Source organism: Ambystoma mexicanum, chromosome 4q, assembly GCF_040938575.1.
Source record: "Ambystoma mexicanum isolate Mex_15411 chromosome 4q, UKY_AmexF1_1, whole genome shotgun sequence".
Classification (NCBI taxonomy): Eukaryota; Metazoa; Chordata; class Amphibia; order Caudata; family Ambystomatidae; genus Ambystoma; species Ambystoma mexicanum.
The window spans coordinates 1,068,504,401-1,068,531,542 of NC_090928.1; the positions used below are offsets into that span (position 1 = coordinate 1,068,504,401).

Sequence of the window (27,142 nt, forward strand, 5' to 3'; positions counted from 1 at the left end):
ATAACATAATGTAACATTACATACCATCAAGTGTCATCCCACTTTCTGACCCAAGAGCTCTTGGTTCCATATTTGGGCTTGAGCACGGAAACGCTTTCAGAAGCGATTACAATCACAGACTAATGTTTCCACAACTTTGGATCGAGTGTGCAAGTTGGCAAAATGCCTGAAGCTCTAGGATTTGTGTGGGTCGTATGTAATTAAGGGGCCTAGCACTGGGGCACACCATTTGCACTTTAGAGGTACGCGCAACCTGGAAAATGGTGGCTGCTAGCTCTGCTACAGTTGTGTGTAGTAGCACCTGGAGCGCTCCACGTGCCAAATGGGATTATCAAATAAATGATCTCAGGCCCAAATAACCAGACCGACTCAAAGAATATGGCAAAATACTACTTTATCAGTTCAATAAAGCAGGGAAATCTGACGAACAAACAGATTGTAGCTCACACACACTCTCAACGCATTTCCATTACGCAAAAGGCTTTATACCTTGATGTACGTTAGCTATTACATCCTACGTGGCAAACAGTAAAAACCTATTGGGCGCAGGGATGGGTTAAGGGAACATAAATACCTATACTAGTGAAACCGACCGGCGTTGCGCGGGTCTGCAGCTGACATGCACGTGGGGGTTTGCTATAGCCTTTTGTATGTTTTACTGTGTCATAACTTCCTATTTTTGAAAAATCGCGGAATCGTCAATCTCCTGAAATCCCCTATACTGATAGGACAGTGCCTAACCCCGCTCCACCCCGGTGAAGGGTGAATGGGTGGGGTTGGTGAAATGTCACTATCGCTAGTACACCCCAGACTGATATGCCTACCTTGGGTCCTATCTTCCTATCTTCCTATTTTTGGAAAGGTTGCCAAAACCGGTAATCTCCTGAAATTGCCTATACTGATAGCACAGGGCCGGACTGATATGCCGACCTCGGGCCAAAATTTCAGCCCATCAGCTGTTGTGGGGCTGGAGCCAACAATGGCACAATCTGCAATCCCCGGAAATCGCCTATACTGATAGCACAGGGCCGGACACCGCCCTGTGCAGGGAGAATGGGTTGGGTTGGTCAAATTTCACTATCACCAGTACACCCTAGATTGGAATGCCAACCTTGGGCCAAAATGCAGCCCACCAACTGTAATTTGGCTGGAGCCAACCCTGAACATACAAACACACTTTCACAAATATATATATATAGATTTCATATAAGTGTTAGTATCATCATTGGCTGCCCATATCTGGTAGGCACGCCTTGACCAACCTCTAACTACGTAAAATACTGATCATAACATATAAACAGAAGTGGATAAGCTTCTGCAACAATGTATGGTGCACAATTACACAGGCCCTCATGATTGGTTGGCACTCTTCTCCAACCTTGGACATTCGGTTTGTTAGCAGCACGTAAGCAACGAAACCCAGGTGCAGGGGAACTAAGTCAGCTAATTAGCTAATTAGCCTACCATCTCTCATCAGTTAGGCTTCTTCTCTGTAGTTGCCCTTGCTGACTGTTCTCTTCCTCAGAACTGTAAAAGGGAGTGAAGATCCATTGCTATCTTCATCTGGAGCGTTATGAATAGGCCTGGTCTTCTGGTCTTACACCACATATGAGGAGACCATGATTTTGTCCATTCTGTCCTTTTATTTAGTGCTATTTGTTTCAATTATATTAGGTGCTATTCCTCTCCTCGGCCTCAGGAGACTTGGTTGCTTCCTCTTGCATGTGCTTTCTGCATCGTTGATTTTACAATACTTGGCACTCGCAAATGTTCACTCCTTTGCTTAATGTAAGAATAATAGGTCTTAGGCACATGGATTATCCTCTTTGACTCCTTTTGTGCCTTGCAGTTGCTTCTTGCTGCGGCATCCTTGATCCTGAGCCAAACTAATATCCTTTGTTCTTGCACACATTTGTGTTCCAGGGCCTGTCAGCCCTGCAGCCTTGGTCTTTCTCCTTGAGGTCTCTCGCTTACTATTATACAATGCTGACATCCATCTTCTCAACATGGCTGCTTTACTCATGATATATTTCCTACGTTAGCAAGCTTCTACATCATCTTATCTGCCTTGCGTTTCTGCGTACATACATCTGCTGCAACTCTTGCTACTTATCTTCTAAGTATATATGGTTTTCTTCATATTTGCATATGTTACCTTCGTCACATTAGTCACATCTTCATTCTTTCTATACCCAAATCTGTATATCGTTTCAGTGTGTCCACGTGTCTTCTCTTCATGAGGTCACTTTGTATTTGTTAGACTTCACTTATAGTTCTTCTATGTCTAGTGCTGTTTGCAAACTTCCTTCTACCACATCAGTTCGATTATACGGTTGTCTCAGTGATATGATATGGCATTTATAACGCACCTGTACACAAGTGTTTCTAGGCGCGACAAGACAAGGGGGGGAGAGGGAGGACAAAACAACTATCTTACTAGGCTTTGTGTCATTCAGATTGCGCAAGTGCGGGGAAGGGAATGCGGAGAAGTGCCAAAAGGGGGGGGGGGGGGGTGGAGAAGTGTAGGTAATCAAAAGTGCAACCAGATAGTGGCTCAGTGCAGGTGAAGGAAATTGCAGCCAATGGGTGGCTCTTAAGCACAGAGAGAGGGGACTGTTGAGTTACAGATACAGACCACAAGTGCTGGGGGAGCCAAGAGGCAGTGCTAGGTGCAACTGGACATGCAGGGACCTGGGCCCAAGTTCAGAGGGTGGGCAGGTGACCAGTGTGCAGACCAGATGGGTCATCAGCATGGGAGAGGAAGAGAGAAAGTGGAAGCGAAGAGGAAGGTCTTGAGTTGCTTGCAGAACCGGAGGCGGCTCTGCTCTTGTTTGAAAGAGGCAGAGAGGTTGTTCCAGAGGGAGGCCCCAGCCGAAGCAAAAGATCTGCCCCCCACTCTCTGCTTGGAAAAGCGGCTTACCTGAGGGAGTTGGAGGTAGACGAGCGGAGAGCTCGAGAAGGGAGATGCTTAGAAAGAGAGTGTTGGTGGTATTGCGGTCCCAGGCCCCAGAAAGCCCTGTGGACAATGCAGAGGGTCTTGAACTTGATACCTGCTGCCACTGGGAGCCAGTGAAGAGATTTCAGTGCTGCAGAGATACGATTCTTGGGCTTGAGGCCAAGGACAAGTCTTGCAGTCCTGTTCTGGATAGGTTATAGAGGACGGAGAGTAGAAGCAGGCATATTTAGAAAGAGGCTGTTGCAATAGCCCAGCCTAGCGAGGACCAGATCTCTAGATACAGTGAGATTCTGGGGGAAGGTGAGCAAAGGCAGAATACCTCTGAGGAGGTTCAGCTGCTAGTTTGACTTCTTAGAGACATCAGATATGTGAGGAGAGAAGGAGAGGGTGGAGTCGAAGATGACCCCTAGGTTCCTAGCCTCACAGGTAGGAGTAGGAAGAGGGCCCAGAGTGGGCAGCCAGAGAGCGAGAGGAAAGGAGGAGCTGGTGTTCCGATGAGGAGGATCTCACACTTACTGGAATTTAGACAGAGATCATTGGAGGCACAACACTCCTGGATTGCGGACACACAGTCTGGAATGAGAGAGGGATTAGAAGCAGCTGAGGGGAGCCTGAAAGAGAGCATTACATCTCTCATATCTTCGATGAGGTATTTGAATAGTACCAGGTGTCATGCATAGTGCTTTCTTGCTATTCTTCCAATATGCCGGAGGTGAGGGGATGGGCTCCATGAGTGGCATGTACATCTACTCCTCTACAGTTACTATTCTAGTTATAATCGTGCCGGAAAAGGATCCATGGGTGAAGCAGTTTATGGAGAGTACAGGCCCTATAGGCAATGTAACTGATATGATATGGCATTTCATACTGCTCGATAATTTATTGAGTTGGTGGCACGGTATAGCTCCTTGTGGAGCACAACAAGTTAGAGTGAGATCACATGCACTTTAGCATAGCTTGGGTTTTAGAAAGAAACCTACCACTAGGTAAATCCTGTTTGACCTCTAATTTGGCTTGTTTCCCCACTTTCCAAGTGGTATAATGTACCATGTGGTCTGTGAAATACCGTTGACAAAGGATCATAGAATAACATCACGGTATGCACAGAGTTACGCATATCGGGACACACCTGGAGGTGTGCTGCTTTGAGTGGAGAACCTACCCAAGGATGCCTGCGTTGAAGGAGACCCCTCAGAGTTGCATTGATTTTGCTGTTTGGGTTCATGTCTCAAAGGTAGTGTGTGCTATTGGCAGAAACCAATTTGGCTCTGGTGACTCTTGCAACTCCACATTCTAATTGTGTGACTCCCAGATAGGCTTATCCTGTAATGTTCTTGGCTGGACCCATCCATACACCTGCTGGACACCACTAAGTCTCAATCTGCTTAAGCCCATAATCACTTCTAAAATGGAGGCACTGACAACACACCCATGCCACTCTAAACTGTTGTAGCCCTTTCTCATGCAGAAGTCGCAGTTTAAAAACTGAGTGAAACAATTGTGATTAATAGTTAATGAGTCTTGCACTGTTACCACTTGTGTGGCGTTCTGCCTTGGAAGGGGAATAGGGGGGTTTGTTAGTAGTGTTGAGAAAGAAAAGAGAAAGAGAGCTGTTGGAATCTTCAGTTTGTAGAAACTGGTCTCTGAGCGTAGGCGTGTTTTCAGATTGGTAGCCGTCGTGTGGTGTTGAGGTGTGATTGTGCATGGTCTGGTTGGGTGTTGTGAAGTGTGTGTGGTTTGTGGTGCGGTAGATTTATGGTTGTGTTTAGTTCAGAGTTTGAGGCTGAGTATGTAGAATGGAGTGTTTTTAGTATGGTTAGTCAGGAGCAACAAAGTCCCAACCTTCAACAATCCTTCTAAGTGTGATACATTTCCTACACCCATATGGCTAATTTATACAAGCAGACTGAATACATGATATGGCTAACTCAGACAATTAGGCTAAATGTAGGTTGTAGTGTGATATGAGGTTATAAGAGTGGTGGGTTTTACTGGAGTACAGTAATGGCTGTACCGGCCACCCACACCACCCCTACACAATTCTGTGCTTTATGGATCGCAATGCATGATGTGTGAGATTGGCTCGGTTGCACGGGTGTAACGTGTGATTATGGTAGAGTTGGTGAGTCTGCAGGGTTCTTTCCTGTCCAGCAGAAGTATCAAAGTGAGTTTCAGAGGCTATTTTCCTCTTCCGGCTTTGTTCAAGTTCTCCAAGAGGAGAAAGTGAATCATTCCTGCTAGAGGGAATTCACCCCCACACATGAGCAGGAGCAGGAAATGGCTCTTAAAGGGGGAATCCCTTGTGATGCCTTGGCATAGAGTCCCAGGCAATGGAATAGTTAATCCATGTGCTTAGCCTTAGGTTGTATAAATAATCTCTGAATACATTGGGGGTCATTATGAGTACGGCCGTAGGGGGTTAATGGCACCGGTAAGGATGCCGGTGATGTTAACCCCCTATCGCTGCATTGCGAGGTCCCTTAGCGGGTCCCACTAGAGCCGGCTGGTTTTACCAGCCGCCCTTAGCGGGACCCGTTACGGGACCAGGGAGATAATAACGGGGCTGCAATTTGCTGGCCTGTTATTAGCTCCTTCCCCATTCCCATTGAGCCCTATGGGGGCTCGAATGGGAATGGGGAATGGTTTTCGAAAGGGGGACTTACCGGGTCCGCAAGGGTCGGAATGTCCCGGTAAGTCCCCATTCCGACACCACGGACCCGGACACGGGTTTGGGGGCAGCCATGGTGCTACCTCCAAACTCGTAATGACCCCCATTGTCTCATTTTGCCTGAATGCCCTTATATACTAGTGGTGTGCAAAGTGTTAATGCCTCTGCCAGAATTGTGCAAAATTCCCGACTTCACAGGTTTCTGGAGTTACAAAGCTCTTTACATGTCATATATTGTCATTATATTTATTACTTGTATTCTATGGGGGTCATTACGAGTTTGGAGGTCGCCATGGTGATATTAGCGCCATGGCTGCCTCCAAACCCGGGTCCGTGTCCCGTCTGGCTGAATGGGGATTTACCGGGACATTCCAACCTATGCGGACCCGGTAAGTCCCCATTCAGTTTACCATTCCCCATTCCCATTTGAGCCCCCATAGGGCTCAATGACAATGGGGAAGGCGCTAATAACAGACCCGCAAATTGCGGACCCGTTATTAGCTCCAGGGTCCCTTGACGGGACCCGCAGAGAACGGCTGGTCAGACCAGCCGTTCCTGCTGGGACCCGCTAAGGGACCTCGGAATAGGGCGGTAAGGTTTTACCGGCACCGGCATCATTACCGGTGACTGTTAACCCTTACCGCCCAACTCATAATGACCCCCTATGCATTTACTGTAGTTATTTTATACTTATAGTAAAATAATACATGATTATAATACATATAATACATAAAATACAGCTAATTTTCAAGCCCCCTTCAGCCACCTCTTCTCCTTCTCTCATCTCTGACTGTCTGTCTGCCATCCAGGAGTGGTGTGCCGCCAATGATCTCTGCCTTAACGCCAGTAAGACAGAGATTCTCCTCATCGGCACACCTGGTCTCTCCTTTCCTGTTACTTTCTGGCCGGCCTCTCTTGGCCCTCTCCCTACTCCCTCCTGTGAGGCTAAAAACATCAGGGTCATCTTCGACTCCACACTTTCCTTCTCTCCTCACATCTCTGAAGCCTCTAAGAAGTCACACTACCAGCTGCACCTCCTCAGGTGTATTCTTCCTTTCCTCTCCTTCCCCCAGAAGCTCAATGTCTCCAGAGCTCCGGTTCGCTATAGGCTTGACTATTGCAACAGTCTCTTGCTAAATCTGCCTGCTTCTACCCTCCGCTCTGTGCAACTCATCCAGAACAGGACTGCAAGACTTGTCCTTGGCCTCAAGCTCAGGAATCTTATCTCTACGGAACTGAAATCTCTGCACTGGCTCCCAGTGGCTGTGAGGATTAAGTTCAAAACCCTCTGCATTGTCCAAAAGGCCTTCTGGGGTCTGGGGCCTCTATATCTTCAACTCTCTCTGCCTAAATATCTTCCTTCTCGAGCTCTTCGCTCATCCGCCTTCAAATCCCTCAGGGTTAGTCACTTCTCCAAGCAGCGAGCTGGTGGTAGATCTCTTCTGCTGGGTCCTCCCTCTGGAACAGACTCCCGGCCTCTCTGAAACTTGAGGAGAACCATCTCCGGTTCTGGAAGCACCTCAAGACCTTCCTCTTTGCTTCTGCGTTCTCTCCTCCTCTCCCCTGCTGACCTCCTGGCTGAATCTGAAACTGCACTGGTTACCTGGCAACCCTCTGATCCAGGGCCCAGGTCGCCTCCCCGCGAGTTGCACACCTGCACTGCCACCCTGGCAGCCCTTGCACTCGGGGATTGTTTCTGTATCCCTACAGCCCCTGCTAGCACTTGATACCTGATGTCTGCACTTACCCTTGCACTTGCCACCAGTTGGCCGCACTTTTATTTATTGTCTTTATTTATTTTTCTGTTATCCTATGTACTCATTGCCCCCTCCCCTCTGCACTTTCCCCTTGCCCCTTCCCCTGCACTTGCGCAATCTCCATGTCACTTGGCCTAGTAGGATCGTTGTCTCTGTCTTCCCTCTGTTTCCCCTCCCTTGCCTAGTCACACCTTGAAACACTTGTGTATAGGTGCTTTATAAATGCCACAACACATCATATACCATATCATATGATATATATATATATAATAATTAATACAAATTATATTATACGTATTGATACTATATATATTATACTTATTTATTGTATGGATATTTTTAATTTGTGTACGTATCTAAACACATGTATAAGGCATGTAGTATATATGAACATATGTTCATACATCATTATGAAATCTAATGTGCATGCAATGCTGCATTTCTGCAGAACTTTGCAACTTCACACAACTTTGCAGCAAAGTTTTACAGTACACTTCAAGAAGTGTGTGAAGGTGAACCCTGCAGCCTTCTTCAGCGCACAGTTGGCACCAATGTATTAAGCCGGTCAAGTGCGAGTTGAGCGCTCGCTTTGACATCCATGCAGAGCCTGCTAACGCAGGTTCGAATCTCGGTGGGGCCAAACTCAGCCAAACTCAGCCTTCCATCCTTCTGAGATCAATAATTGAGCACCACACACCGTGGGTAATAATAAGCAGCGCTCAGATACCTGAGGGTTCATAGCACTATATAAGTGCCAAATTATTACATGCTGAAATCTCTTGACGAGCCTGCCACTGCACATGACCGGGTCAGGATTGACCATGTCATGCAATGCATAACCCTTGTGCGTCTGGTCCAAACAGGCACGGGGGAATTCCCTTCTTTTCTGTTCATTTTAAAACACACTCCATTTTTAAATGCGCTTTAGAATTCGCAGAAATGCCTGCTGATTTGCACAAACGTGCAAGGGGAATAAAAAGAGAGGAAGAGGGCATTTGACACTCAAATGCCTTTTAAGAATAGGGCATATCTGTTTTTGGTGCAAATGCTGAGATGTGCTAATGTGGCCCTACATTATGCCGACTATTAGAGGGGCGGTGGAGGTAAGATTCATGTTTGTTGCTATTTTATGACTAAGCCCATTTGCCTGATGCAAGGCGATAGCCTTCCAGGTCAGAGAAGGAATTTAAAGATGCAGAATGCATTTATAAATATGGGTTCTTAGGTAGCAGAAGGCAACGGTGTGAGTCTGCAGAGCGACCCCATATCTGTATCAGAAGCAGACCCTGCTATATTAGTGCTCTGCTCTGCTCTTTCTAGGACTCCTCTCTGCTGAAGTTCCCATGCGATTCTGCTGAAGAAGCCCTCCTGTGAGAGGTTTAATGAGGTCTAAATGCATGAAAACCTGGCATGCTAAGCGTCATGCTGCTGTCCTTTGACAGATGCTGCTGATGACTTCGCAGCCTCAGGTTCTACGCGCTTTCATAGCCTTCTTCTTCAAAGCCTGCACTTTGTTCATGCACTTTTGGTCGTCATGAATTGAAACATTATTTTTTTTCATGACGTGTCCCCGTCTGCATTCCCCCATAGCCCAACCCTCAGACCCACCCCACCCTCTAGCTCAATGGCGTTGCAAGCCTGGTACGTGGGGCCCAAACCCTGAAATGTGAGCTTAGGGGCGGGGAACCCGCATATACACTAGGAGTCCACCCTATCTCTTAAACAAGTCAATGCCATCTCCTCCTCAGCAGCGCACACCATTAAACTCCAACGCCTGCAAACTCTTTTTCTCAGATGACTGTCGCCTCACCAACGCCTGTGCCGTCATAGGCTCGAGGTTAGACTACTGTGTTATTCGCTGTTACAACGAGACGCAATATTCACAAACTGCAAGTAATCCAAAACAATGATCTCCGCTCAGCTCTGAACATTCCTGAGAGTGAAGACATCCCTATGAGAAAGGCACCCTGGCTCCCCGTTCAGGAACGGATCATCTTCAAGGCCTTGTCGATCACACACAAATGCCTCTCCAACATGACCCGACCTTACCTCGCTCTGAAATATATGAGGGCATAATCCTGTCTCACTCAGCCAAAAGGTTGACTCAATAGCGCGGGACGGTCCAGTTTTCCAGTCATCTCAGTCATCTCAGTCAAACCTTGGAACACACAGAGCAGAACAATCAAATTGGACCTTACAGAAACAACTGAAAACTTGGATCTTCAAGTAATTCTCTCACAACTGTCTACTGCCATGTCTGTAACCTTGAATGCAAATAGTGCATTGATGCCCCTGGGCTTAATGTGCAATACAAATGTAATAACAAATAAATGAAGCTTGTTGCTTTGTTAGAGAAGGCAGAGAAGCATTTCCTGAAGCTGTCGGCTTTCAACTGTTACTGTTTTTGTGCAGAAAAATGTATTTGCACAAATGCAGAAAATCTTTAAAGCTGCTAGTTTGAAGAAAGGCTTCCTGCCTTACAAAAATGAAAAGCACACATCAGCCACAATATTTTGTGTTCTTTCCCATTCATGGGCAGGTGGCCGATAGGCACACTTGCTTTTTGTTAGGCATAGAGGCGAGGAAGCCTTTTCTGAAACTGGCAGTGTTAAAGGGTGTTGCTTGTTAGCTCATTATGTATGTATGCATGTGTGCAAGGAGTGTGTATGTTATGTATGTGTGAATGAGTGTATGATGTATGGGGGCTGGATACGCATGTGAATGAGCGAGTGTGTGGTGAATGGGATGTTTAAATGAGTGAGTGAATGTGTAATTGTGCGTGGTGTGTGTGTGGGTGTGTGCGCTTATGTGTAATGCTGGACCGAGGAGCTGATTCTAGCGGGTAGAGGGTGGGAGGTTGGAGGTCATGGTGGTTGGTGGGAGAGGGATGGGTGGGGAAAGGGGGATTTCACTAAACATAACATTTTAGTGGACATCTATAATAAAGTAAACATGATGGTTGTTACGTGACTAGAATGCCATTTTTATTAGTGTGGCATGACTACTTTTTTTTACTGGACATCTATAACAAAGTAGGAATGCCATGCTACTATGTGGCTAGACTGGCTTTTTGGTATACCCAGTATAGACATTTCTTCCTGCAGCTTGACATCTTTTACTGGGATGGACATGTTTTGTATTCATATCATTACTGACATTATGGGTAAATCAAACATGAATATGTTAATTATGGAAATATTGGCATATTTTGGTGTAGCCAGAGTGGACATTTATGGGCACAGCCAGCGTGAATATGTTTGTACTGCCATATATGGTTTAATGAAACGAAATGTATGGTTTGCATATTATTTGGAATTTGGATCAGTGACAGACTATTCTCCGCCTGGTCCCATGGTGGTCGATTTTGCTTTAAGGGCTGGGCTTTAGATATACAAATTATCAAAGCTATTAAATGTGTATGTTATTAAATCCAATCACTTTGTCATTCTCACTGGCATATTACGCTTTAAAATGTACCATTTGATACTTGGGCCCCATGCCAGACAACCTTTGAGGTAGAGCAGAGTGGGGGGGGGGACCTCTATGTTTGCCCTGCCAAGTTTCTGAATGGGCCCCTCCCATCCCCAGTTACCCCCCTCCCCCCCAAAATGTAGGTTTCATTGCGTCCCTGCCACATACACATATCCATGTTCATGTGATTGGTCCAAAATGATGAAAACTGCACGAACAAAGGGCAGACTGCAAATTAAGTCTTTTAAAACATGTATTAGGAGCTGCTGCTATACATTGGTATTGGCGAGGGTTCAATAAATCACGCATCGCGAGGGTTCAATAAATCACGCATCTGGTTCACCGTGATCCGCGCCGGCACTGTGTATCCTAGTTCAGGGTGCTGGCCAGGGGTGTTGCTATGTCTGGAAAAGATCTGGGGCTGCACTAATGTCGGCACTGTCAGGGCTCGGGGCTAGCTATAGCCTTTTGGTTGTAGCCCCTGAGTTTCTATCCGGGGCTACAACCCCCCTGAGCCCTCCCCTAGCAACGCCTCTGCTGCTGGCAATACATTGCTTGGACCTCTACCAGGAATGAAGCAGCCCAGATTTCTCTGGCAGCTTTTGCTGCCCTGCCACATTCTTGGACTAATAGAGGAGGATACAGTATCGTGGAACTTTATTATAATGGTAACTTCATTTATCGAGAGCGCAATTTTCCTTCAGCGGGGCGCACAGACGCGATTTTCTCTGCCTAAAGTTTAATCACTCCGTTTAACAAATAATGGAATGAGTTCTGAAAGGTAACATATTTTGTGACCAGGAAACTCTGATAGTCACAACAATCAGTATATATTACAGTCATGTTCGCTATAAGCCACCTTTGGGATGGTCCAAGGGCCATCATTTCGGGATGCACCACAACACAGAAAGGCTACCTTAAAACATGAACTAAATTGAAATCCCAAAACAAACCCAATAGTACTCAGTGCGGGGGGGGCTTGGCATGTGTAGTAGTCACAAAATAAGTCTGAAATCAAAGGCCTCTATTCTTGAATAATGTGCTTTCCCCCCAAATGAAAGCGCACCTTCGCCTAGCAGAATCAATTTGTTAGTAAGAGGATATAGCGCAGGAGTCTTATGTTTCAGACTATTTAGTATTTGCCATGCACCTGCAAGCACAAAACCAGCAAAGCTCGAGATAACCAATAACAAGGAACCTGAGCTTGGCTTGCTCCAAATTGGCGATGTCTCTTTCAATGACCAAATTAGCAAAGCTCAAGATAACCAGTGACAAGGAACCTGAGCTTGGCTTGCTCCAAATTGGCGATGTCTCTTTCAATGACCAAATTAGCAAAGCTCAAGATAACCAGTGATAAGGAACCTGAGCTTGGCTTGCTCCAAATTGGCGATGTCTCTTTCAATGACCAAATTAGCAAAGCTCAAGATAACCAGTGACAAGGAACCAGCGCTTGGCTTGCTCCAAATTGGCGATGTCTCTTTCAATGACCAAATTAGCAAAGCTCAAGATAACCAGTGATAAGGAACCTGAGCTTGGCTTGCTCCAAATTGGCGATGTCTCTTTCAATGACCAAATTAGCAAAGCTCAAGATAACCAGTGACCAGGAACCGGAGTTTAGCTTGCTCCAAATTGGCGATGTCTCTTACAATGACCAAATTAAGCAGAATAATCTAGGAGGTAACATTTCTTTTAACAGTCAAAAAACGATTTCTGTATTGTATCATAGAGCTTACATTTGTAAGATTGTAGATTATAACATATCAGTTATCACAAAGAATTCGGAAATAAATGTGCGATCTTGTTTTGTTGACCACTCTACTCTTACTGACAAGTTCACGTTTCTCTGAAATGCAACCGGCTGTTGGGTGCCCTCGTGACAGTCCTTCATCCCTCAGCGACGTCCCAACCCTAACCACTGAAATGAGTGAATTGGAAATAAGCCCAGCTGCACCCGCTCACTCTCCCACACCATGCCCTCAGAGATGGCAATGCTCCGTCTTAGCTTGAGGATAACAGACCCCATGTACAAGAACACATATTAAGACAAGATTTTTAGCCCGTCATTTCTACAATCCGCTTAATTGATCCTGACTGCAAGACTTGCACCAAAATTATAACCAATGGTACCAACTAAAGCATTTGTGGCGCATCAGTAATCATTATTATCCTTTCGTCACTTACACAACTGCTTGTGAGGCCCAATAACCAAACGTCCTTTTGTTTTTAATGAGAACCATCTAAGCTCAAATCTCAGCAAAATGAAATTTCGTGGCATACACAGAGCTGAGACTCTAGGCATTTTAGTCACAAACAGAGCAACCCTTCCATGGAATAAACAATGAGCTCCCATCTTAGAGGCTGCAAGAAGTCACTATGTCGGGGCTCGAATGCCGCCGTTTCTGGCGGCATTTTCTTTTTTCCTCCAGTACTTTGTGGCAAAGTGGCTACCTGAGGCATTCATTCCTGGTTTCATTCGAAGCCATCATTCTCACATACAACTCCCAGTCACAGCTAAACATTGTTTTACAAGACTTTAGATGGAGGTAAAAGAAGACTCTCACGTTTCATCTAAACATTTGCTGCGAGAACTGGACATGTTGATCTCTCAGCCCTGCCTGGTATCAGCCCACACTGATATCAATTCACTGCACCACATTTGAAATTCTTGGATAGTTTGTTGCGCTGATCCATCTAATTTTCCGCAGAACTCACACATTCGAGAGGAAAGCAGTTGGAATCTTGCCCAAGGTTCTTCCTATCTTTCTGACTTAGGCTCTCTCCTTCCACAGACAACAGAGTTAAGCAAAGACTCTAGGCTGCAATGGTAGCGCATAACCTGAAGAAACCCGGCGCGCAACCCGTGCAATATTGCTAAATACGGGGAATTGTGGTCGCATCTCAATAATCAGAAAATGGGCCTATCTTGCATCATAGGAAAAGATATGACAACCCGTGGTCCAGAAGAAGACACCATGAAATCAAGTCATCCTCATATGGCTGATGTGAGAGGTAATAGTCACATGCAAATAATTATCCAAGGTAAGACGATGACTCAAAAACAGAGGACAACAATGTATTTACACTTACAATTAATGTAAAACGCAAAGATACATAAAAAATAAGTCAAGTAAAACAAATTAACAATTTTAAGCTATGACAGCACATTTTCAAATATGGGAGTGAATGGAGGAGTGTAGAAGCGCGGCTGATATGGAACCATAGAACGGTCAGGCATGGGCTCAATAAAGGGCATGAGATGGGGGGCCTTTTTGTAGACTACGCGATAATCTGCCAGAAGCATGGGGACCATCTGGTTTACGAGTCGACACATTTAAATAGTAGAGTAGTGGACTTTTTTAATGAGTGCATGTTTGATCACCGCAAGGAGCCCAGAACGTGCGAGCAGGTAGGAGTGGATAGTTTCTGCAAATGGGGTACCGTATTTGATCTAAGTTGAGAATGGTGGTTGGAGCGCTTGCATGAGTGTTTCAACCATGTGACAGTTTGGGCTGGTGAACTAAGTAACTGTGGAGAAAGAGAGGATCAGTCTTGGCCCTTTGGGCATGAGGTAGAATTTGCAGGGTCCCTATGCCGGTGCCTTTTGCAAAGTTATGATTAGATACTTTGTGGCTATATTATGAAGAGTGGCATAATTAATCTGGTGGTGTTGGAAATTTCTGTGGGGCTATGGAGGGAAGTAATATATGGTTGATTGTTTGTGTATTTATAGGAATCGGATAGAGCCCAATGTAGTGGGCCGGGTGAGTGAGGGCAAGCGGCACAGGGACTAGTATGAGTGGGAGCAGTGCCCGATAGGTTGAAAAGTCCTTAGTGCAGGGACGTCATGGCGTGTGCGTCATGGTCATCAGGGCAACAATGCGATACTCTGCAGTGATTGGTTTCAGTTCGCACAACGCGAGAACGTCATGACGCGAGCGTCATGTTTGTCATGACAACGTGGGATATTAAGTAGGTTCATTGAGAGGAACGCGGTGCTGGCTAAGTGAGGTAGTTTCGTTTTGTGGATCGTCACAACAGTGACCAAAGGGATCTCGTGATCGCGACCGCGCACGAGTAGAGCTAATGGCATGGGTTTTAATAGCTAATGTTGCGGAGTAACATAGACTGCTATAACCAGAGGTATGATCGTATGATTTGCTTTGTAGAATTGGGATCGCGTTTGAAGAGATAAAAGATTCATTGAGATGAATCGTCTCGGGAGGATAGCTCAGGGGCAACATGCTTGCCTTGGAAGCAAGATGACACGGAGCACCACAGGTTCGATCCCTGGGTCCACGCTTAGAAACCTGTGGGTATTAGTGTGTTATAAATAATATATCGTATCAGTCCCTACTTGGCATGTATGTCGAATGTTACCACGCAAATAATGGTTGCAGTAAGGTAAATGGGCATGATTAAGAATGGTAGCTCTGTGTGGCGAAGGCATATAATGATAATTGGGTACACTGGAATTTTGGAAACATGGCACGTTTGCCATTTTTCTTTTCGTTTTTCTAGCATGAGATGCTAACGTGGCAGCTTGCGTGCTATATATATATATATATATATATATATATATATCAGTTCAGCAACAGTAAGAACCTGTGAACCTGTGCTCTGCGAGCTGTTTTGTTTTTGAGATAGGGCACAACGATGGGCTTGCTAGTGTGGAGGCACAGGGTGGTGAGAGTCTTAGGCAGCACATGCAATATTTGGATTGTCTGTGGATATCAGACCTGCAACTTGGTGGCCTAAGGGAGTTGGAATTCTTTAAGGAGATAACCAACAGTGGGAGTGACGTAAAAGTAAGGTAGGCGATTTGGCCACATGGCCATTGTCATCCGTATTGGGGGTCACGTAAATATGTTAGACTATGGGTACTAAGTTTCCTCCTTGTTTTTGTTTCTCTCCCCCATAACTTGTGGAAATGAAAATGATGATGTCCGTATGTGCGGGTGGCACATGTTTACAAATGTTGGTAACATATTCGTTTGATTTGGTCATTTCTGTGATGGGTTGTGTATTAATATGGGTATCTAAATGCATACCACCTGTAATTGTTGTGTTATATTTGTAACAAATATCTCTGCTGTATAACTATGGGGATTAATGTATACTGATGGCAATTGTTGATATGTAATTGTAACAAAAATGGTTGGGTACGGTAGCCCTGAAGAAGGCCCAGTAGCAGGGTCGAAACACATGTTGGCACACTACTGTTGGATTGCAATTAAAGAATCAAAGAATGACAAATTGACAATTTATGGACCTTTATTTACTATTGTCTATTGAGATATAAGGACATTGTTAATCTATGGACCTCTGTTTGCTATTGCCTTTTGAGGCGATATTTTTGAACATATAGTGTGGGGCTTATGCGCAAGCGGCTAAGGACACCAATGTGCTTCTACATTTTCAAATATAACAGCAACACAAATTTAAAATTAATTCTAGTATATTGTGATTAGATATGATGGGACCCTGACAATGCCCTAGGCCGTGTTGCCTAGCACTCTACTCAATGGGTTAAATATGCTTTAAGATGACATGTCATAACTATTCATATAGGCCCTGCAACTTGAAAGTGCTGAGGTAATGTGCTTCACCTGTTACTGCAGCCGGGCTCCCTTTTTTAAAAATAAATGTTCTTGTTCAGAGGTTTTAGTGTCACATTTGAAGTATAGTGCTTTATAGTAATTATGATGAGCAAATTGCATTCTTTTTGAATAAATGTGTTGCCTCTGTAAAAATGCACCTTTTTAAAATATAATTTCTTCTAGCGTAACAGTTATTTCAGAAAACAATACAGTTACTTCCTTATTTGTAGCTTATTTTTTTTTCGGGGACATTTTTATTGTGAGACTCTTTAAAAAGTAAATCGCCCCCACCAAGAACAAGATGTGCAAAATATAAGATAAGTTGCCCTGATGAATTTAGCAGTAAACAAAAAAAAAATCATATGGACGTGTTCCTTGTAGTGTATTCCCTTTGTGTGCCATGGTAAGGAAGCACTGGGTTTCATCATTAATGCTCACTTAAATTATCAATTAAAATAACAAGACCTCAGCTCTAAAGATTCATTGCTCCATTGTGTCATTTGCTTTCACCACAAGTATTCCCACTGCAGAATCAGATCGAATAGTTGCATGGAACATGTGCGTCGCCTTCCCTGCTCCGCCCCTTCATTCTGATAGCAGGGGAGTTGCTAGGTCTGGAAAAGACCTGGGGCTAAACTGATGTCGGAACTGTTTGGACTGGGGGCTAGCTAGTCTTTTGGCTGTAGCTCCTGAGATTCTATCCGGGGCTACAACCAAAAGATCAGGGGCAATGGCCCCCTAACCCCCCCTAGCAACGCCCCTGTCTGATAGGTTTAGATAACGTTCTTTATCATTTATCCCAGCTCCACGGCCCCAGTGTTGTTGTGGTGTGGTCTTCAGTCAACGGTTTGTTCCAGGGTATTTATAATGTACACTTTCTATGCCTATGTTTTGTCATGTGACATGAAGATATTGCCTGATTGGCTGACTCGACATGTATTGACAGAGACTGGGAAAAGAGTCCATGTTTTGAGGACACTTGCAGACTTACCTCTTCAGCTCCTGTGAGAGAGTACGCGTGCCCCTTCACCAGCTTCTGGCTTGTGACGGCTTCCGTCTCGTAGGCATTTGTTATCTGCGAACAAAGGGCAAATGCAGAAGCACTTTACTGATCACAGCTGTTGACATGAACATGTTAACGTTTAATAGTGATTGAAACAGTTGTAATCACTGGTCTGCAACTTTATGGTCCAGAGAAAGGAGAGGTCTGGGAATTGGAGCAGGCTCCTCAGTCCGCCGAATAGTCTAATTCCGCCACGTTTTCCCAATATCCACGATGACATTTCAATGATCATGTTATGGATTTCATCTGGATTATGATCGTATTTTTTCAGATGGCAATTTTGACTGCATTTTTCACTTGGGTTTGTGGTAACCAAGCACTTTAAGAACACATTTCGAAACATCCTAATTCACACACATGGTTTGGGGTTGAATGACCGAATTAGACATTTTCGAGGGAGAAAAGATTGAAGATTATTTTTTCGAAATAATCTTCGTTCTTTTCTCCCCTGAACATTACTGATGTGCACAAACCCTTACGCACACCCCAAACACACCCCCACCCCCCTACTTACCTCGCATTCCGGCTCGCAGGTTCCGTGATTGGGAGCGGGTGCCGCAGGGTCCTTTCCTTTTATTTCGGGACACCTCTGCAGCCGCCTCAGCCCTAGACCGAAAAGAAATGACCTACCCAACTAAAAGTCGAACTTTGTAGAAGGTAGAGCATTTGCTCGTACCTTATTTAGGACTTTTGGTTCGTACCTTATTTAGGACTTTTGGTTGGTTAGGTCATTTCTATTCGGTCTTTTTGGATGAAACTGACTAACAGAGAAGGTCCTTGACACAGCCCAAATGTTATAAATCCGCTTGCGTGCCTCTTTTTTACATTGGATGTTCCAGTCAGCATACACATTTCAACTGTTTTGCAGCTGCAGCCAATCAGTATTGAAACGACAGTGTCATCACTTAGAAGAAGTGTTTGTTGTAATCAGAAACACATTGTTACATTTGTCTGTGGATCCTATTATTTGTATTGGTTCGGGTAGAGGCTCGGAGCAGTGTTGGACTACAGAGCAGTGGGCTTTGCTCGTGGTAGCTGCTGCGATGACTGCGTAGTAATGCCTTGTTTGTGTCTTTATACCAGTGGTTATTTTGTGTTCCGATGATATCGTTATTGCTAGTTAGTTCCTGAGTATACCACAGGGCAGAGGGTTTAGTGCTGGTGCGACTTTGCTTCATGTGGGCATGCATGTCTAGGAGTTATGTCGTGGTGTGGTGAACTGTTGATAGATAGTAGGGTGTCAGCGTCATTGGTCTAAAGGAGTCCAGTATTGCGAGACTTGTCTGGTATCCCTCGTTTACTGCTAGTGCAAAATACCAAATGCAAAAATGCCTCTTTTTTTTCGGATATCACCACAATTACATGTGGCGGGTGGGTGAGGGTAATAAATTCGGTTTGGGGAGTATGGGGATCTGTGGGGTTCTGCATATAATTACACAAAACAAAAAAAAGAAATTCTGCATTTTTGCCTTTAGTATTTTTTCGCCGCCATATTCACACAGATCCCTTAGTCCCAGAGCTCCATGGGGAAGTTCTTTAAAATGCTGCCTAGGGACATTCTGGGGGGTTACCCTGTCCCTTTTTTTGCAGGAAGAGTGTGGGTCATTTAGTTGGAGATGGCAGCGTGGTCTGTTCAGTCAAGTGGGATACTTTTGAGACATTCAACTAGTGGTTAGGCGGAGAAGGCTAGGAGTGTGTTGCCGCTAACTTGAGTAGGGTTCAATACAGGCTGTTCTATGCCCATTTATTCTGTGAAGTTAAGGAGCAGGTCCCAAGTGCTCTGAGTGGCGTGGGTTCCATCAAGTTAGGAGTTTATGGAGTGTGCGACTGATGCTGATAGGATGAGGTTGGTTATCTTATCAAGGAACTCCCACACTTGGAATGAGGTTGGCTATGTCAGCGACATGAAGGATGGTTGAATGAGCATTAATATGAATCAAGCGGCGAGCGAGGAGTGAAGATGTTATGGGGATGATTGGGATGTGGATGGCGTTATGGGTATTCACGGTGTAGTGGTCTTAGTGCTGTCCAGACAAGTGGTCGACTGTACATTGGTCGAAAGACAAATGGTCGACGTAATTTGGTCGAAAACCAAATTGTCAAATTTTTTATTTATTTATATATGTATTTTTTTGGTTTTCGTTTAGGGAATAAAAGGGTTTTTTTTAGAAAAAAAGGGGGTAGGGGGGACACCCCCAAACATTTTTTAAAAAAGGGGTGAAAATAAAAAATTCGACCATTTGGCTTTCGACCAAATTGGTTCGACCATTTGTCCAGTCAACCACATTTTTTCGACCAAATGTCTGGTAACCGGTCTTAGTGTGAGCTTCGGTCCATGTGCATGTGGACATGGTGGAAATGCCCGTTTTTGACAAACATTTTCCCAGCAGGCCGTCTTTCCCAAACCATGGCCTGTCGAAAAATAGTGTGCGCGTTATTCGCACATGGTTCTAGGAAGGTGGGCGCAGAAGGACTGGTGGTGCGGCGAGAGAGGTGGAGGGGTCTCATTTGATATGCAGAGGGGGTGGTTAGGCATGTCTGTGGAAGGGGGAAGAATCAGGGGAGGGAATCGAGCAGGGCTTTCAGGGAGACTGAGGATTGACTTCTTCTTTCTCTCTGCCAGAGATGGAGGATTGCCTGTGTGTGCCCTTTATGTATCTGCTGAAAGGTGGGTAATCTAGCTGATGGTGGTGGGCGGGGTAGGCAGAAGTCAGGGCTGTTCATATAACCAAGGCGCACACAGCACTACTGAATGCTGGCTATCCTCTAAGTATCTGCTATAAAGCAAACGAGCTGATCATGTGACCAAGGCACTCCCAGTACTGCCGACTGCTGTTGCCCAGAATGGGCACGTTTCAATAAAGGACGTGACAACCGGAGGAACAACCAATACATATTCTTTATTCAACTATCTCTACATAACAGAGGACTTCCCATCCTAACTCCTCCCTTTCCTCCCGCCGGCTTCTCTCCTCCCAAACCCCTCACTGTCTTATCCTTAAAGGGACAGAGACATGTTACATCACCCCCGGACAAATGTTTATACGTCTGGTTTAGCACTCTTCAACCAGGCGAGTGTGCCTTCTGATCAGGCGACAGGATTGTGAATTTCTTTCGCATAGACCTTCCGGGCCAGGTGCCTTGATTGGCACTGGCGCTCACTGGCTTGCCTCCTCTGGAGGGACCCATAGGTCATGTCGCTGTTCCTTTGGTTCCGGGACCAGCTCCGGAGGGGGGTTCGCTATCCTCTCTCTTGACGAGATGTTTAAACTGCAAACTATTCCTTGTGATTTCGCAGTCACCGATCTGGGCGGTCACCATAGTTCCTTTGATAGCGACCACATTCAGAAGTTGCTGTGCGTGGCAGGAGTCTGTCTTCCTTGTCATGGCCTGCTGGGCAAGGACTTCATCTCCCACCTGAAAGTCCTTTGGCACGGCTCGTCGTCTCGTGTCGGTGTCCACCTTGGCCTGGTTTTTCCTCTCGGTGTCTCTCCTTACGATTTCTGCGTCCCTTTCTGTAGGACCACTCGGATGTCTCACGATGCGGGTGTGCACTTCAAATCTTATCATGAGCTCCGCCGGTGATTTGTTGGTGGCTTCATGTGGTGTGTTGCGATAGTCTTGCAGAAGTCTTCACAGCACTTTTGGTGCCTTCTATTCAAGCTCTTTGGATCATCTTCTTGAGTGACGCCATGAAGCGTTCAGCCATTCCGTTTGCCTGTGGCCACCCCGGGTTATCTTCTGGTGGGTGAACCCCATGTGTTTTGCAAAGTTAGCAAGCTCGTGGCTGTTGAATGGGTGACCGTTGTCTGACTTGGTAGACCTTGGGATGCGCCATTCACTGAGAACTTCGTCAAATGTAGCTGCTACTTGGGGATACGCATTACATGGCATCACAGCTGCCTTATTGTGTTGTCGGCCCCTCAATGCCCTTCATGTGCTGTCTTAATGACCTCCGCCCTAAGTGTCACAGGGATGACTAGCTGACACCCTCTCAGTAGAATCACATTGTCTTTGACTGCCAGTTCAGTGTGTATCCTTGCCAACCTCTCCAGTACTTCTTTGCACACCCCCGGGAGTTTAGTACTGTTCGCTGATAGTCATTCTACCTGTTGTTGTTCATCAAGCTAATCGCCAGAGCCATGGACAGGTCGGCCGCGACTGCCTCGAGTGACAGTGCTGGGGGAAGTGCATTTGCAGCCACGTAGTTGATGTGCTATGTGTCGCCTGCTCTGGTGGTTGGCATGCCCACTGGATGGGGGGGACAGGTGGTCAGCCAGATTTTGGTTCCCCCTGGCCTATGGATGATGTCAAAGTCATATTCCTGGATTCGGATGCCCCATCTCTCTATCCTGGGTGGCATCTTCATGCATGTATTTCCAAAAAGGGACAACAGAGCTTGGTGGTCCGTGATCAGTGTGAATTTCGTCCCGATGATGAAGTTGTGGAAGTGTTTTCCTTCTCAGCCTGCGAGTATGTGGATTCCAGGGCCGACAAAGCCCTTCTCGCGTAGGCGACAATGTGCCTGGGATGAGTGCCGGTGCCGATTGTCTGCACCAGGATGGCCCCAAGGCCTACAGGGCTGGCATCAACAAAGATCTCTGTGTGCCAGTTTGGGTCAAAATAGGCCAGGCGGCGTGCCTCTGCTAGGGTTTTTTTGATCGACTCAAAAGCTTCTTGGCATGCAGGGGCCCCGAGAAACGTCGACTCCTTTTGCAGCAGCTTTTGGCTCAGTAATGGATGCAAAGTGGGGGATGTATGCGCACAGTATCCGGCCATGCCCAGGAAGGAACGGACATCCGCTACTTGTAGTGGTGCTTGTAGGAAGGTAATGGTACTGACTTTGTCTGGGCCAGGTGTCATGCCGTCGGCAGAGAAGATGTGACCAAAGAACTTCCGTGTTTTCTTGCTGAAACGACATTTCTCGATGTTGAGCGGCAGGCCGGCATTCTGGCACACCATGCTTGTCTTGTCACTTGCGCTTGCAGCTGAGTGAATCACATCTCCTTCATGGACATGAATGTCTATAAGTACTAGACAAAACACTGTATGGTAGCTGAGGAGGCGCCGGTCTTTCGTCAGGCTCCTGATGACGTGGATGGTGGCGTCCATAGTTAGAACCCTGTGCATGGGTTGGTGTTTTAAATGCCTGATGGCGTGAAGAGTGGCCGTTGCGCCCCATTGAAAGATTCTTGAGTATGTCTTTTCTAGCATCGGCCTCTCAGGCATTTGCAGGAATTCTTGCTCTGCCATGATAGCGACTGTGGCACCAGAATCAGCCAGGAAACAGAACTGTCTGTTCCAAATCTTAACTGATATTCTCGGCGCTTCCCTCGCTTCTCTGTCATCCTGAATGAGGTTGACATATTCATCCTGGTAGGATTGATCATAGTTGACACTCCCCTGATATGGTTTGGGTTCTTGTAGGTCTTCATAGTCCTAGTAGGTGTATGGGGCCTCAGACTCATCCTCCACTCGGGGTGATTGACCATAGTATCAATAGTCCTGTGCATAGTCAGCTGGGTGGTAATGCTCCACCGCTCTGACATAACGTTGTTGTCCTGGGTGATAGAACCTGTTCTGGTACGCCAGGGCTGGCGGTGGCCACCCATACATCCAATTCTGTGGCTGTGGGTTCATTCTTGGAGTGGGGAGCAGTCTTCCTTCGCGACAGACGGATTGGAAGTGGCCCTCTCTTCTGCAGTTCGCCCATCTTTGCGAGAGGGCAGGGCAAGCCCCCGGGTATGGGAAAGCCATACCACATCGGTAGCACTGGGTCCAGGCTGATTTGACACCCTGTTCATCGGGGTCCCTCTGTCTTCTGGACGCTGGGCTGCCAGCTGGATTTTAGAGATGAGTTCGGTGTTGTCCTTCTTTGTGACGGGGGTACCCGTCATGGAGGCTGCTTGCGCATGGACTCTCTCAAAAATCCTCGCCAGCTTGCTCACTTCATCGATCAACAGGGGCTTCTTTAGCAGTTGTTTCTTCAGGGCTGGTGACAGGCAGCCTTCTATCATTCGTAGCCTTATTTCTTCATCCAAGGAGAATGCGTGGAACTGGCAGTGAGTGCCCTTGATCTGCAGACAGGTGATGAATTTGTCAACTGTCTCTTCCACCCTCTGCGGGCATTGATTGAACATATACCTTTCGTAGTTTCGGTTCGGTTCAATTACAAGTTTTCTGTTCAGGGCAGTGATTAGCACGGGGAAATCAGGCTGGTGCCCCTGTGGAATTGTTTTGACTATGGTCTTTATCTCACTGCCAACTAGGTTGCTAAACATATCGTACAAGTTGGCAAATTCACCTCCCCCGCCGCCTTCACAAAATGGTTAATGCCCTCCATCCACTCGACCCACCTCAGGCCTTTGTCCACCTGAGGGGTCATAGGGAATGGGAGCGGCATGCGTAGCAGAACAGTCTTGGACCTGGGCGTAGGAGGCGGAGTCCCCTGGTTGCTCATTGTGGCTGATGTGGCAGTTGAGGTATAGGGCGCTGGTGCGGTAGCAGCTCCACTATATTCAGAGAGGGACTTATGGTGGTGGGTGTTTTGGTGGACATTGCACGTACCAGTCAATTATAGTCAGTGCACGCAAGCATTGACTGCGTTGTGTCCAAATAAGTGGTTCATCAGTGGCTGAGTGCGCCACCTCCACAGAGTTTCCAAACTGCTTTTGTGGTTTCATTAATTGTAATTATTATTATTGATTTCCTTTTTTTTTCTTATTCTGTCTGTGAGCACCCTCTCAGGTAGAGGACATGATCCCCAGTTGGTGTGCTGTCTGTTTGGGCCCGCTGACACGTGGGGCTGGATGAGGAGGAGGAGCGTAGAGAACGCTGTGAGGTCACTGACCTGGAGAGTGCTGTGCCTCGGCACCTGTTTTCCCTCCATGTGGGCCTCCCGTTGGACGAGAGCCGCTGGCGGATTGCCGCACGGATGGCACGAGACTCGTTCGTGCCACCCTCTCCTTGTGGAGCGTCGTCGTAATGGGGAATGTCCTCGCGAATGATTTCACCCGCCCGGGATCGGGCGTGGACTGATGTGTCACAGGACCGCCTGGAGATATGTGGGAAATGATGCGCAGAGTGCGTATCAACTGCAGGATGCCTCAGCGGTTGGATGGCTCGCTGGAAGCAGGAAGGAATGGCGCAGTGGGATCACCCGCCAATGGTGGAGCCTCCGGTCAGCTGGAGACACAGCATCGTCGCCAGTTGTTGCCTGGAATGGGCATATTTCAATAAAGGACACAGTAGCAGGAGGAACAATCAATATGCTTCTTTATTCAACTATCTCTACATAACTGAGGACTTCCTGTCCTAACTCCTCTCTTTCCTCCCACCGACTTCTCTCCTCCCAAACCCCTCACAGTCTCATTCTTAAAGGGACAGAGACATGTAACAGCGGCCATTGTCTCTGAGCTGTAAAGTGGGAGAGGTAGTTGGTGGAGGTGGGCGGGGCTTTCAGAAGTCGGAGCTTGCCATGTGCCAAGGAATTTCTAGCACTAACGAAAGCATTCCGAACTCTGCCGAATGCTGTCTGTGTGTGTTTCCTTACGTTTCTGCTGCAAGGCAGGAAAAACTGTCGTGGGAGGTGGGCAACGCAGACCGGAGAAAGAGCTTGTCATGTGATCAAGGAACTCCCCTCAAAGCTGAGCCATGGCTGCCTGTGTCCCCTACGTTTCTGCTGTAAGGTAGGAAAAGCAGCTGGTGAAATTGGATAAGTTAGATGGGAGGTGGTCAGGTGACACTCCTACTACTGTAGAATCCTGGCTGTTTGTGTCCCCTACTTATGTACTGTACATCGGGCAAATAATTGATTCATGTGGGAGGAGCAGGTGGTCGGGGAGCCGGTCAAGTGGCCAAGGCACTTCCTGTCATTTCAAATCTCAGCAGAGAGAACACCCTCCTCCCCGGTGCTCAGCCAAACGCCTAGTCCCGTTACGAGGCAGTGCAACATCCCTGCGCCAGTACCACATAAAAGGCAACTACCATCCGAGCGGCCCACCTACATTACCAGACAACTCCCAGGCTCAGGTGGCATGCACTCCTTTGCGTATCATACCGTTGCAAAGCCTGAATCAAAAATGCCCCCCAATGAAAGCAAGCATTTTCTGGCTGTGTACCAGAAGGGAATACCATCCTGTTCACATTTAGGGTGGCTCTAGTGCTCGTTAGCCCTGCTCTTCAGGGAGTACCTTGGGTAAAGCTTGGACCCACACCTATTCCTCCCACGAGACAAGAACTCCTGAGCGACAGGATCCCTAGACCGCAGCTGGAACTGGTCCCTTCTGGGGCGGCTGCACTTGGTTGACATCTTCAACCAACACTGCACGGCGCCCCATTGCACCCTAGGTAGGCTGGCGCTTCCTACGCCCAAATACAGCAGAAACAACAACTACCTCCCCCATTGCCATCCCCACCCATCCCATATGTCCCCCAATTTACAGTACATTTAAAGGCACCAGATTGCTGACATATTTCCATTAGCCCAGCTGTGCCTATCCAATTGTTTCCACGTGCCACTATTAAAACATGAAAAGGAACCTGGCAGAGGTAAGTCAGCGAGTGAGCGCTAAGATACATAGAGGGCACGTTGCGGGGATATCGTCTGTATGGGGAGTCCAGATTTCTATCAGAGCAGAGTCAAGCTAGACTTGAAGAGTTTCATGAACCCTGACAAACCGTTAGCATTCTGAATATCCTTTAGGCGGTCTCCCCTGATCTGGTGGCTTGGTAGAAGAAGTTTCTGTGGTTGGTCAAAGAGGAATGGCCTAACAGAGGAGGCCGAATACAACCTTTGATTGAGGGGACTTGGCAAACATTTTTGTGACATGTTCCTTTTTCCACCTGAATCTCAGAGGGTTCTCTTCACTGGCACTGAATGTATCAAAAATGCAGGGGTGCTACCTAGCCTATTCTATAACTCTTCCTTTGGCAATTTTTCCCGAAATGATGGCGCGAGGAACGATGTCCTCTGCGATGGAGCTGCACTTCAACATACATGAAGCGTTAGGGCACGAAAGATGAAATTGTTCTGGCAAAGGTTTTTAGTAATTGTATCCGGAATCTTAAGCCCAGCATTTTCCACAAGCATCATTGTTAATGTAGCAACACAATACCAATCTCAACAAATGATTTGTCTTTAGTCCTACAGCGCCTGGTTTTGCATTAGAATGGAAAGACCACAAGCATTGGCAAAGCCAATAGATTTTGGCTAGTATATGTCAAGTACAACCTCAAATACCTCAATAAACATTATGCCATGACTAAAAGAGAAAAATAAATTTCACACCATTACAATTGATAACAACCACTGCAAACACTGTTCTGTCAAGCCTTGAGCATCCAAGACTTTTTCTATTAAATTGTTAGCAAAATGAGTGAATAATGACACGCCACTTTCGCAGATATGCATTCACACATTTTACAACAGCTGCTATCCATACCAATAACTTTTGTTCAGGAAGATGAGTCAAACTCTTAAAATGTCTTTGAGGGAGGTTTGGGATCTGACTAAGCCCAACTTCGGTTAAGAGTTATTTAAAAAATGGAAAGCAGAAATGATGAATAGTCTTATGCTTTTAAAACATTAAGGGCCTCATTACGACCCAGGCGGTAAGGGGTTTACGGCGC

The 27,142-nt window shown here is 46.4% G+C and overlaps 1 protein-coding gene across 3 annotated transcripts in view; it reads right to left on the reverse strand.

Annotated features, from left to right (window-relative positions):
* Positions 1-27,142, reverse strand: part of CAPN8 (calpain 8) — a 288,408-nt gene that overhangs the window by 145,844 nt on the left and 115,422 nt on the right. For all 3 annotated transcript variants that reach the window (XM_069608633.1, XM_069608631.1, XM_069608632.1), the window contains exon 6: positions 17,441-17,524. In XM_069608633.1, coding sequence (XP_069464734.1) covers positions 17,441-17,524 — 84 coding nt within the window. The remainder of the gene's footprint in view (positions 1-17,440; positions 17,525-27,142) is intronic.